The following is a 13,594-nucleotide window of genomic DNA, read 5'->3' as shown; positions in this document are numbered from 1 at the left end:
CTCGCAGGCAGGCAGCGGGCTCAGAGCTGAGGCAGTGGGGTAGAGAGGCAGCGTGGAGGAGTGAGATTAGAGTTGATTGCATCTGATGGAGAAAGGCAATTATTTCTCTGAAAAGTCTGCAAAAATTTGGTCTGATAATTGTCTAAAAAATCTTGAAACATTCCTGTATGGGATAAAATCTATCTAAACCAGAAATCCTGATTGTCCTTTCTGATTGACCCAACCCAGATGACTTGTTGCTTTTGAATTGTAGTTCTGGGCCTTTTCCGAAGCAGCTGTCAGCTGTTTATAACGTCTTAAGCCCGGTTTTTAGCTTTTCCCCATGGGAGCAGGCACAGATGGAATCCTCAGCCCTGTGCTGTGGTGTGGCAGGACAGGACCCAGGAGAACCAGCCTAGGATTTGTCCCGTGTTTCTAATGCTCCTAACTGAATAAACTACAATATTAAAAAAAAAAAATTAAACTAAAAACAAGAAGTGTCCAACATATTAAAAGGATTTAAGACAAACATTTGTTTTCTTCGGGGTAAAAGATGTTATGTGTTTTTGCACAGGGAGCAGGCTGATTGCTAAGGGTAGGAAAAGGTAAAAAATTCTCTCTGCATTTCCTCCTTGGCCAGGGCAGCCAGTGGTCTCACGCTGCAGATCTGTTATTTCATTGGGTAATGCCTTGTCCCGTTCTGAATTGGTAAACAGGTACTTTTTTGTTATCCCATGTTTAAAATAGAGCTTTTGACTCTTTTGATTTTTTTTTTAATTTTCCCATGTTTATATCACGTTTGCAGTCACAAACAAGATGTGGCTAGCGTGCACATCTACACGCTATGTAAAAAACAGAACACCATCCAGCCATTTTCTAAGAGCTTCATCCAACATGGGGTCATGGGGGCAATGGGAAGAAATGAGCATAAGGTGGGATACAACCTGCATGGGACACCTGTCCACCACAGGACATCACTCTCACACCAGGGCCAATTCTTCCCAGAAACCTATTAAAATAGGTTAAAAAATTAAAATTAAAATGCTCCGGATTCCCGACTCATGGATCGCTGAGTGTTGAAAGTAAGTGAGCCAGCTGTGTCAGGGAAGTTGCCTGGAAGGAGCAGGCGGGGACACTTGGCCCGTTCCTACGTTTAACTCCATTCCAGCACTGACCCCTCTGCCAAGTCTGTATTACACCCATTATTGGCCGCTAATTAAATGAGAGCAGTTATCTGACTTATATAATCCAGGCTTATACAATTAAAACGCAGGCTGTTCTTTTGACACCCGCTAATCTGCTCTGCTTTTTTTCATTTGATCCCCTTCTACCTGGTTTTACAGCGAGTCTGAGAGCAAGGAGTGCAGGCTGGCATTGGAGTGTCCTAGATTGCAGTTAATGCTCGTGCCCTTCCTTTGGAATTTATCCCAGAGTCTTTCCTGTCTCGATGGTACCCTGTCTCCAGCGGTTTGTCCTGGAGAGAAGTGATCCCAGTTTTAAATACACTTAGCACGCTGCTTTAAATTAACAGCAGATGTTCAAATCTCTCCTGGAATTTGTAAAACTCATGCAAAGTTCAGAACAGCTGACAGAACTAAATTTTGGACACTCACAGACGAGGTTCACATTTCTTGATCACCTCGATAGCCTTACAAGACATCTGATTGAGATCTTCAAAACTGTGAAGGAAACCAGTAAGGTAGATCCCAGTCATTACTTCAAGTACAGTGAACATTATGCAGGCATGTAGCTGATGACTGGGTGAAAGACAGTTCCTCACTGATACTTGCTCGCTCTGAGTTATTAATGCAAAGCAGTACACAGTGGGGTCTGTAAATTCAAGTCTAGGCTTGGTGCTACGATCAATTCACTCGCTGTGTTGGAAAACGGCGATCAAAGATATTGTGGAGTGGCCTGCTCTCCTCATCATCTTTTGAAGAAACTTTTCTGTTTCAAAGAAACAGCCTTCCTCGTTCACACGGGCCATCAGCCCCACTCCTGCCTTGCTGGGACCTTGGGCCAAGGTGAATCCAGCCCAGCTGACAAGGGCTGCTTCTAATGAGTTAAGCTCTTTAGCTCCTCTGCTCCCAGCGAAATGCACTGACACCCGGATCCATGAACACTGGGACAGAACGCAGTGCAGCAGACTGAGTAACCGACTCTACTGCTCCTTCCAGACCCACACGCACGCGCACACTTAGGTACCAACAGGGAGTCTGAGTCCGTTCTTTCACCAGTTTCACTATCCGCCAACTCGTCCCGTCTCCAGCCCTCCTCCTCTTCCTCCTCCTTCCTCTCCTTCTCCGTGCAACAGCATCTTCGCCCCACCCCCCCGGGACCCCCATCCTCAGCCCCAGCCCCTCGGCGTGCGGTCGGGCGCCATGTCGTTCCTGCTGAAGACGATGGTGGGGAGCCCGATGAAGAACCTGAGCGGAGGAGGAGGAGGAGGAGGGGGGGAGGAGGAGAAGAAGGTGGAGGGAGATGGGAAGGAGACGGCCGAGTCCAAGGGGATGACCCGGGAGGAGTTCGAGGAGTACCAGAGGCAGCTGGTGGAGGAGAAGTGAGTCTCTTGGCGTTTCTACTCTTCTCGGTCTGTGCAAACCTGAGCTGTAGCCCTGGGAGAATCGGGGTGTGTGTGTGTGATTCTCCTGGAATAGGGAGGTGATCAGACACTTTGACTCAACCAAAACACACGTTTCCAAAAATCAGACCTCTTCCCCCTTGCTTGATTTCAATCTGTTTTTGATAGTTTGATAGCTAAATTGCAATTGCCCTGTTCTTGAATTTTGCATCGTGCATTTAAAGCATTCTCCAAAATGCTTTTTTTTATCATGCTATCTTCTTTCCATTTTTTTTCCTGAAGCTGGGAATAATACAGTGCAAACTCAATTTGGGGGGGGTTTAGAGTAGGGTGATTATTAGACCTCAAAACCTTCATGTTCTTCAATCCAGGAGGTGAGTAGAAAAGGGGTCTGCAGTGTGTTTTTGTTGGTTTTCATTCTGTTCAGGAATGTGAGAAGCAGAAAATGTTTGATCTGATTACAACAGAGCCATTTCTTTCACAGAAAAAGAACTTTTCCTTTTTTGTTTGAAAAATGGAAGTTGAATGGATCCTGGAACTGTACAGAAGTCATAGATTTTGGAAACAAATTGCAGATGAAATGTGCTGTGTTCTTACTGGTTTGGAATCTAACATGAAGCAAGGATACATGGCAGACAGATTCACTCTGCTAGCACGATTAATAAGCTTCTCATTTCACATCACATTTCTTAGACAGAACTATTAAAAAGGCAAATTCTAACTACTGATTTTAGTAAAAACGCTAGAAACATGTTAATAGTCCTTCTTCACATATACATGCTGTACTATCTGCAGTTTCTATTTTTCATAGAGTTTTGTTCAGAAATAATTTAAATAGTAATATTAATATTTTATTTAGCTGCAGGAATATAAATCAGCAAGCTGGAGTAAATATCTTACATACTGAATCTACACACCCTGTAATTCAGTCAGAAATTTAGAACTCTTTAGACACTTAAAGCCCTGCAGCATGTACAGCAACAAGATATACCAGGAAGCAAGTAACTTGAGAATTACCCAAATCCTGCTGGTTTTTGCTTCTCCTGTTTCTAATGCGTCGCTTATGTAACGTTCAGTGCCATCTGCTGGCCACCTGCTGCAAAAGCAAATTTAACAGTCCAGAGTCATTGTGAAAAAAAGAATTGGTGTTGTCAACTCAGTTTTAGTGCTTAGTGCTGAGAAAATTCTGCCCTTTTCCGTGCAAACTGGGAGTTTGTTGTCAGGCTGGCTGTGATCTTTGCTTCTCGCATGAGAATCAGAAAAAAAGTAACAGCACGTTGTCTCACCGATGTTTTATCACTCACTGTGTAGGTATTAATAAAGAGCCTTTTCTTATCACATAACATCATGTGTTCTGTTCAGAGTCTGGACTGCTGAGCAATAGACCTCTGGTGCTTTGTCTGTTGCTTAGCAGTGCTGGGGCCCTGGGTTCAATTCTAGACAGAGGGTGGTGTCTGCATGGAGTTAGTATGTTCTCCCCGTGTTTGTGTGGGTTTCCTCCAGGTGCTCCAGTATCCTCCCATAGTCCAGAAACATGCTGGTAGGACAGTTGGCCCTGGGTTGAGTGTGTGTTTGTCTCCGCTGGCCCTGCGATGGACTGATGGCCCATCCAAGGTGAACCCTGCCTTGCACCCACTGCCTGCTGGGATAGGTTCTGGTCTCCCAGCTCCTCCTGAACCTGAATTGGATTAAGCGTTTAGAAAACAGATGTATGGATGGATATTTTGTCTGATTCTACTGATTCGGCGTTGCTTTTGCCCTGCGGCATACTTTGTTGCACAGCTCTTTGATAACGGTGCTTTACAGCATTCCAAAAAGTCGAGGAGACCCTCATAGGAGTGAAAATACCAGTGGCACTGCTTTAAACAATGCTTTTGAGTATTTTTCTGCAGGACGTCTCAACAGCTGCCAGTAGTGGTCTGCAGGAGTAGTGGTGCTGTCTATGGGAGACGTCAAGTGTTCAAAATTTCTGTTCGGTGTCTCCAGTTTTCCTGTGTCCCTTCTGTAGCCCCACCATCTCTGAATCGCAAATCCGCAGAGACGAGTAGGGTGAGTGTCAGGGGGAGGCAGGCTTACTGTGGAAGTCAGAGGTTTATTTCACCACAGCCCAAATTAGCCTGCTTTACAGGATTAGTGTCTGGGGTGGCTGCTGGATCAGAGAGTGCTGATCCAGAAAGTCTCTTACTCTAAAACTCACCTCTGCACCAGGGTCACCGGTGGTGTTTTTGATGTATTTACTCTTTTGTTAATTAGGACCCGTGCCATGGTTAAAGAGTGAAACCAACCAAAGCTCCTTCCAGTTAGCGATTGGCATCGCTTACACGCTGGGCATAATCCGGCAGGAGTTAGCCATGGGAAAGCACGTGCCACCTCCACCGCGAACATGCAGATGACCTCAGTCAAGGTCATTTGAGAGCTTTCTTTGGGAAATTCTGATCTCAGGGTATTTGATTATTTGGACTTGAATTTCTGAATATTGTTTTTGACCCAATTATCTCCAAGTCTAGCGGGCAGTGTAGAGCTGTAGGTAAGTCTCTGCATTCATTAATGCAGATGAGCTGTGGGTTCGAGTCCCCACTATGGACGCTGCTGTTGCAACTAGAGGGAGGTGCTTAACCCCAGTGGCTCCTGTCCACCCAGCTGTAGGAATGGGGACCAGTGTTTGCTGGGGTAGGGGTCTGTGACGAACTGGGCCACTGGGCCCAATGGATCACATTCTTCAGCTTCAATTACAAATAATTTTGTGTTTTCTTTTGATCTCATTAAGCTCTTCCAGGGCAGAAGTTGATATTGCAGGCACCCTTTTTAGCAAAAAATGTAACATACATTCTGCACTGCTGAAGGCAAAGTCTTTCCATGGTGTGTGCAGGTTGTCATGGGAGACAAATGGTGACACAGCCTGGATTCTATCCCTGCAGGATTGAGAGAGACAAGCAGTTTGCCCAGAAGAAGGCAGAGAGAGCCAGCCTCAGAATGCACATGAGAGGGAAGTACAGGCTGCCTCAGGTAAGAGCCCCACCAGCCTGCTGCCTAGTGACTGTCCAGAAATGTGCATTGGTGCTGTGTCTGGGAGACATCAAGTGTTCAAAATATCAATTTTATGTCCTCAGTTTTCCTGTGTTCCTTCTGTAGCCTCACCATCTTTTTTGATTGGGCTGTTCTGCCGATCTAGCGCATTTGTGAATTAGTTACTCATTGATCCAAGGATCCCATCCCGTCCGTAGCCTCCATAACATGGTCATGTTCCATACTCCCACAACGCTTGGTGTAAAGATGTTCCTCGTCCAGTTGTTTCTTGAAAGAAGCCAGGGTATCGGCATCACCATCATGGCTGGATGACTTGTTCCATACTCCCACGGCCCTCAACGTCCACAACCTTTCTTTCTTTCTCCATCTCCCTACCTTCTCTTTCTCTTTCCGCTGTCTCGTTAAGTGCTTGCCCCGTGTCTCTCTTGGCGGCTGTGCTGTCCTCCTGCCTGTTCGTCCGGTACATGGGCCCCTCTGCACCTCCCTGCTCAGACTCTCTCCCTGTCACCCCCAGAGCGAGAAGGACGACGCTCAGGTCCAGATAGTTGGGGGGGACGTGGATCTCCCCGAGGACCTGGCCAAGATGGTGGAGCAGGATGAAGAGGAAGAGGAGGCCAACGACTCGCTGCTGGGCAAGATCCAGAACATGGAGCTGGACTTTGACGTCATCAAAACCAAAGCCCAGGCCACCATGACGGAGATGAAGCAGGTGGCCGAGGAGAAGTGTGCTGTCATGTGATCACAGGGTGCCCCCACCCCTTTGACCCCCCCCACCCCCTTTCCCTAACTCTCCCCCCACGCAGCAGCAGGAATATTCCCAGCCTCCTGCTGGGCAGGCTCCACCTCAGCCTTTCCCTGTGCTGATGTTGCTCGTGCTTCACAAGGCTCCATGGGACATCGTGGGGATTTCCATCTCTTATTCAAAAACAGTCCGGAGAAGAGGGGTTTAAATATTGGCAGGCACCATTTATAGCAGGAGATGTAACATACTGTAATGAACGGCTGACACACAGGTGGTACGAGCCGGTTGCAGCGCGCCCCCTACTCTCCTGTGCCTAACAGCTCAGCCGGCAATACCCTTGTAGAGCAACGCCGGAGACCTGGGTTCGATCCTGAGGCGGGGGACGTACTGCAGGGGCAGAAACTCCCAAGAACCCGAACACATTCTGCACTCCTGAATGCAAAGGCTTTCAATGGTGCGTGCAGGTTGTCCTGTCAGACAAACAGTGTTCCCTGTTCAATGCTTAAAAACCCCAGTTACCACAGCTCTTTTTCCAGTCATTCCTGCATACCCAAGCACCCTCCTTGATTCACTGCATCCCGCGTTCTGAGTTCAAGGCGCAGTGAATAAACCAACAGGACTGTTCATTTGTAAGTCCTTGTTGCTTTCTCAGCTTTTGGCAGATGTGGCTCACCTCCGTGAGGACGTTTTTTGCTTAAATGCAGACAGCAGACTCTGTCAGTCCTGAGAACGAGGAAGAAAACCTGGAGGACAAAGAACCTGGTTTTACTGGTGTTCATGCCAGGGCAGGGGGGCACCAGGAGGCTTCCCAGAATGCAAAGTGGAGGTCATCTGACAGGAAGAATATTTTTAAAAGATAGATATAGCGATTGCATTTTTATGACGCCTCTTGCATGGTACCATTTGTCAGGGGCTTTGTGCTCTAACCAGGTATTTAGCACCTTTTATATGTCTGAAACACATTTATCTGTTGCTTTACTGCAAAAGATGTTTTAAACGGAAATATCTGTTACTGTGAACGATGAAAAAAATATTCATGGCCTTTTTTTAGTTTTATGAAGCCTTAGGCTTTGAGCATTTTGTTAACCTGTATTTTACTGGTCAGAAATAATTCAGATGGTGTCTTGTCATCTTTTTTTGAGGGAATGATCTTTTTGTTTCATTAGAATTATTTTTCTACTTATTGGAAGGAGTAAAGTCAGCAGTGCTTACTTGGGGGAGAGTAGATTAGGTTGTGCATGATGAGAATCAACAGCTGTATAAACACTGAGACATCTCTGTAAATTATAAAGTTATAAATATATATATTTTTGTTGAAACTGGTGTTTTTTAACAGAGAGAGAAAATGAACTATTGAAAAGTCTTACCTCATTATTCTGGTTTTTAATGCAGAACGATTCCATTTCTCACACAAGGGATGTAATCTTGCCGAGACCTTCAGTGGGAGATTAACTGAATCTACTTTGAATCTACTTTGTGGGTAGATGGCAAACACCAAATACAACAAACTGCAATGTGAAGTGATTAGTCATCCATCTGTTTTCTAACCGATTCATCCAATTCAGGGTCACAGGGGAGCTGGAGCCTATCCTGGCAAGCAACAGTCTCAAGACCTTACCGCAATGCTGGGAGAACATGCAAACTCCTCACAGATCCCACCCCAGTTCCAGAACTGAGCGCATGGCCAGAGCTGTGAAGCTGCAATGCTACCCACTGTGCCACTGTGGCACCTGCAGTTAGTCATTCTCCACAAAAGTATAATATTATGGGTTGGTGTTATTCACTGCAAATGGATATCTCGTATTCACAAATCTCTTTTTCATGTGGTGCACCGCGGCTGGGTTTGGATGGATTGTACACACATTCATACGGTAAAATGCTGGTTCGTGCTCTTGTGTATTTTCCATTGGATATGTGCTTCATGATAAGACCTTGATTCATCTGACTGCATAAATGGTGATTCAAAATTATCCATTTTTGACAGTACCTTGTTTTGCATGAGGCTTTACTGTACTTTAGTGTAGCGGTACACCACCACTGTCAGCAGGGGGCAGCAGAAGAAGCCAGTGACCTCACACAGACTTGACAAGGACACTATGGTTGATGTTGGATAAAGCCTTTACCACCCCAGTCCTGAACCCCCCCAGCACTTGGTATAGGATTTTTTTTGTCTGGGCAGACTTGGTGAATGAGTTTAGTGGGCAAACCTCATTTGCTAGTTTCTTTCTCTATCTTTTTCCCTCTTGTAATTGCCTAATCAAACTTTCTTGTACGAGGTACAGCTAATCCTCATAGCCCGTGCAACAACCTGCAAGCTTGCTTGTTATTGTAATGGCACAAGGACATTAACTTGAATATATAATATCGTAGACTGCAGACATGGCTTGAAAATGCAGTGCTAAAATAGCAATAAAAGCCCAGGGGAAAAATACAGAACTTTTAGGGAGGATGATATCCCACATTGCATCTGTGCAGCGCGTACACAAACAGAGACTCGGCTCAGGGCTTTGCAGAGTGGGTAGCAAACCACTCTTTAATCTGAGCTGGGAGAGAGATTAAAGCAAGGCCTCCTGGAATTATGATTTCGTTTCTTGCGTGTTTTCTTCTGATTTCCCACTCGGTAATCCCCCCCTCTCAGGACCGCAGTAATCCAGTGACATAAGGAGAGGGCAGAAGGAAGCAATCAGACAATGACGACGAAAATGAAACGTACAGTCTGTTGCCATGCCCCCCACTTGCTCAGGGAAGATTTCTGATGGCTGAACCTTCTGGATCTCCTGGGTCTGGTTTGGGGGTGACTGTGGCCCCTGTGACCTGTGTGAACCCCTATCCCGGGCTGTTTGTAACCATCCAGCCGAAACTACAGCAGGTCATGTGTGAAAAGTAAGTCGGACAGATGGGGTTTTCGATGCTACAAGGCTGACGAAAAATTAAATTCTATTCAGAACAACAATGCACAACTCAAAGGCACATTGTTTTTATTTCAGTAATGCTATAAATAAATTGCTTACAATAGTTATGGCACTTTCTGTGTGTTATTATATTCTGACTTGGTTCAGAGCTCGGAGATTTCAATAATGAACAGATCTAAGGTAACGACAGGTGTACAATGGCTCAGAGACCCCAGAACTGTGGGCATGCTGGGCTGATTGCTTGTAATGTGAGCTCTGTTAACATTGCACAGAAACATACCAACCCTGAGTTTGTGTGTCTTTAAAATACGGGATTTCTGGATACTATGATGTACAATCACACCATAAACATGCTTGTTGGATAATATTACATTCCAATGGGTCTGCCTATCCCTGAAAAAAGGAATAGATCATGCATAAAAATAAGAATAATTCTATTTGCTACAGGAAAAAAAAACTCCTTAACACCTCAATGTGTAAATCCTGATCACTTCTGTCCTGATCAATCCCTGTCGGTGTCAGAAGTGGTTTTTGATTTTGCAAATAACGCAACGTGACTCCCTATGATGTGAGACAGAAAGGTGTCTGTCATGGGAAAGCACAGGAAAAGCATGACAGTTGACATCAGGAGATGCCTCACAGCACTGCACACAGCTTTTAGACCCGAAGTGGGCTGGCTGATGCTTTTCTCCAGCTCCTAAACCATTGATTCAGTAAAACAGGGTTCCCAGTCCAGGTCTTCGGGTACCCACAAACCTGCTGGCTGCTGGCCTGCTGCTTCCACCCGAACACTTAATTAAATAATTAAACCCTTTATAGATCTCAAAATAGGTTTAATTTGAACTCTTTATTCATTTGCAGTTTCTAAACATGTAGGAGGCAGCATTTTAACTTCCTTCCCATTTTAACTTAAGTAACATAAAATCTCAAACCTTAATAGTAAATAAATAGAACTTGCTCAAGTCCTAACTGAGTAATTTTGCTGGTTCAGTTAAGGATTATTTTTAGTAAAGAGCTCAGCTGTAATGAAAACCAGCACGCGTGGGGGTTCCCAAGAAGCAGAGCTGGGAACCCCTCATAGAAAGACAGTCATGTACGTCCACTGGGTTGTACATGAGAGTGGGCACCTCTGTCTTCATGAGTCTTTTTCTCTCATCAGGCCCAAGACTGTGAGGAAGGTGTTCCCCTGTCCTGTAATAGAATATTCGGTGAGAAAATCAGACATTACTTAAGAACAAGACACTGACACACAGGGGCATCAGAGGACAGGAAGAGAGGCAGGAGATGGAAGGGGAGGTCAAGGGTGGGGGCGGGGTTAATCTGCAGGAAATGCGGCTCAGAGGAAGTGAGGAAGCGGGAAGAGGTGGGGGAGGTGGAGAGGGGAGGGTGTTTGATTGACAGTCGTGGCGACTAATCAGGCGGATTAAGTGCCAAAGTACGTCAGCGTTTCCTAGGGATTCATCTTCCCTAATGAAGTTAAGAGTATCGGATTAAGTGATAAGGAAAGAGACTTTTTCCAATTACTCTCTGGCCCAAGCAAGCAAGGAAAGAAGGCAATCAGGGGGAACCTTCAGAATGATTTGTAGCCCAGTAACATTGTACTTGTAAATGCAAAATCTCATTTGGTATTTGTGCTGGGGGTGCCATGTGTCAGATGAGAAATTACAACACATTCGAACACATACAACATACAACAGGAAACGCCCCTCCTCTCGTTCGGAACCTCTCTCGTTGTCTGTCAGGTATTCACTGCTGTGAGGAATCCAGACCCAGGAATGCTTGTAAGCGCTACTCACTTATTTATTTGATTAAGTGCATTTGTAATTCTCCCGGAGTTGCCTAATTGAATTTGCAGGATGACAAGATTACAATAAGAATCTGTTTTATCTCCCACCCTGATCGAGGTGACAAAGTAACCAGCACCAGCCATTAAAAGTAAGAAGCAGAAGGTAAGAAAGTAAGAATTAGAAAGTAAAAAGACAGACAGGAGCCCAGCACTGATACTCACTCCACATAAAGGAATGACATTGTCAACCACAGATACGCAATACTTAGAGCTATGTTTTGTTTTATTGAGAAATATTCATTAATTCCGCTGTGCCCCTGGGATTGAATTGGCATCGTTTTGTGAAACACATTGTCAAGTTGAGCAACAGGTGCAGACTTTACAGATCCTTTGTTATTTTTTGTTTAGAAGAATCTTTAAAAGGCCTTTCAGTCTCAGCATATTACCATATATCTTGCACTTATATTTGTTCTCATTTTATTTTACATTTAGTTACTTAATAATGTTTATGATAGAGCCAGGAAGTGAGGAAGTGCAGAGCCCAGTCATTCATGATTCGGAGACTGGTGAAATAGATCAATGCAATTCCACAGAATGTCTTCCATATTGGAGCCCAACCACTAAACAGACCAGCGCTCTCTCACTGAGCTACTGAGCACGCTGCAGTCCAGCACACCCACACTGAGCTACTGAACACACTGCAGCCCAGCACACCCACACTGAGCCAATGAACACACTGCAGTCCAGCATACCAACACTGAGCTACTGAACACACTGCAGTCCAACATACCAACACTGAGCTACTGAACACACTGCAGTCCAACATACCAACACTGAGCTACTGAACACACTGCAGTCCAGCATACCAACACTTACCTACTGAACACACTGCAGCCTAGCACACCGACAGTGAGCTACTGAACACGCTGCAGTGCAGCACACTGACACTGAGCTACTGAACACACTGCAGCCCAGCACACCTACACTGAGCTACTGAACACACTGCAGCCTAGCACACCGACACTGAGCTACTGAACACACTGCAGCCCAGCACACTGCCAGTGAGCTACCGAACACATCGCAGCATAGCACACCGACACTGAGCTACTGAACACACTTCAAACCCAATCTCTCACATTGTTCCACTGAGCACACTACAGCCCAGCACACTAAGCACTGAGCATAAAAACACTGGCCCATTAAAAGCATTTCCAGTATCGCCAGAACTGACAGAAGTGTCTTTTATTTGACGAATGGCTGTTTGACACATCCTGAACTGGGGTCAGAGGTACAGTAGCATGTGATTAAGGGGCTGCTTGGACAGATGACTTCACGTCACACACCACATTGATAAAAGCTGCTGGGGAGTGCAATGATGAAGAGAAAAACAATGCCTATGTATTAAATAGTACCATGGTGGCTATTTCTACAATATCAAAACAAAGGGAAAAAAATCACATGAACTAGAAGGCCAGACCTTATGATTAAGAGTTCCTTATGATCATTAAAACAAACCCTTTAATTATCCTGCTTAATACCCCAAACATCATTAACATGTTTCGGGCAGGGTGTGGAGGCTGGGGGGGGTTATGAGGTCCTTGCTGCTTCTTAATCTCCCCGCTGTTCACTTATTACAGCAGCTGTGAGGAACGGCTCTCCTGCGCGCTCCGCAATGGGTCACGGTGCATCGCTGAGCTCACTGTCAGTCTCCTTCCCTCCTTTAGAAATTAAAAGGGTGAATCAGCTGAAATTTGTGGCAAGTTCCCAAGATCCTCTCGGAATTCACTAATCTGCTCAGCTATTTAAGCCATTCTGCAGTTCGCCCGGCAAAACAGCATATTATTCCAATTGCTACTACTGTTACACTTTTACAGGGATTAGCTTGTTTTGTTCCTGAATTAGGAGGTATTATTTGGTAATGGTAATACAGACAATAAGATGGGGATTTAACGCAGTGGCAGTCAAATAATTAATGTTTGATTTCTTTTCATGGCACTCTGTTACATCCATTGTCAATTAAGCAATTGATGAACTGATAATGAATGGAATGGCTAGTTATACCTAGAGCAAGAATGAATTGGAAACCTGTGTTCTTGCCCCTCTGCTGTTGGGTCAGTTGCTTGGGAGCGCTGGAGTGGGAGGGGCTGTGGGGCTGGATGGGGGGCGTGGCCTTGTGCTTGTGGGCGTGGTTAGCTGGGGGTAAGGGCTGTCTGGGGAGAGAGTAAGGAGTGCTGATGGGAGACCTGGAGACTCTTCTGGCCCACTCACCAAGAACGATGAGTTTAGGCAAAGCAAGAGGGTGAGATGGTAAAACAGCAGTGAACATCCATGATAAGCAACCTAACAAAGTGTCCTGATCTAGGAGTGAGGCAGGGCCCCACCCCCACTTCTTCCTACCTCTGCTTCTCTCCCTCCAACCCCCTCTTCTCAGTAAGCTGACACAGCGCCTTCAAACGTTAGCCTCTTTGTCCCTAATAGGATCAGAGGGGCTTAAGCTGTCATCTGATAAATCTAAGCAGCTTGATAGCTACGCTGCACCTACTTAACCAATTTGCTCTCAATTAGGA

The 13,594-nt window shown here is 45.4% G+C and overlaps 1 protein-coding gene across 1 annotated transcript; it reads left to right on the top strand.

Annotated features, from left to right (window-relative positions):
* The first annotated feature begins 1,176 nt into the window (after nt 1-1,176).
* Nucleotides 1,177-7,594, top strand: cplx4c (complexin 4c). The gene is made up of 3 exons (XM_006639836.3): nt 1,177-2,539; nt 5,479-5,566; nt 6,102-7,594. Exons 1-3 carry the CDS (start codon nt 2,361-2,363, stop codon nt 6,324-6,326), a joined length of 492 nt encoding a protein of 163 aa, XP_006639899.1. The 5' UTR covers nt 1,177-2,360; the 3' UTR covers nt 6,327-7,594.
* Nucleotides 7,595-13,594: the final 6,000 nt, after the last annotated feature.

This window comes from Lepisosteus oculatus, chromosome 29, assembly GCF_040954835.1.
Source record: "Lepisosteus oculatus isolate fLepOcu1 chromosome 29, fLepOcu1.hap2, whole genome shotgun sequence".
Taxonomy (NCBI): domain Eukaryota; kingdom Metazoa; phylum Chordata; class Actinopteri; order Semionotiformes; family Lepisosteidae; genus Lepisosteus; species Lepisosteus oculatus.
The sequence above is the reverse complement of the archived record's forward strand: the minus strand, read 5'-3'. Positions and strand labels throughout refer to the sequence as shown.

What these genes read in the sequence shown, in the direction of transcription:
- cplx4c (XM_006639836.3), top strand. Translation starts at nt 2,361, where the DNA reads ATGTCGTTCCTGCTGAAGACGATGGTGGGGAGCCCGATGAAGAACCTG. An exon ending in AGGCAGCTGGTGGAGGAGAA is followed by an intron (nt 2,540 to 5,478) that starts GTGAGTCTCTTG and finishes CTATCCCTGCAG; the next exon opens with GATTGAGAGAGACAAGCAGT. An exon ending in GGAAGTACAGGCTGCCTCAG is followed by an intron (nt 5,567 to 6,101) that starts GTAAGAGCCCCA and finishes TGTCACCCCCAG; the next exon opens with AGCGAGAAGGACGACGCTCA.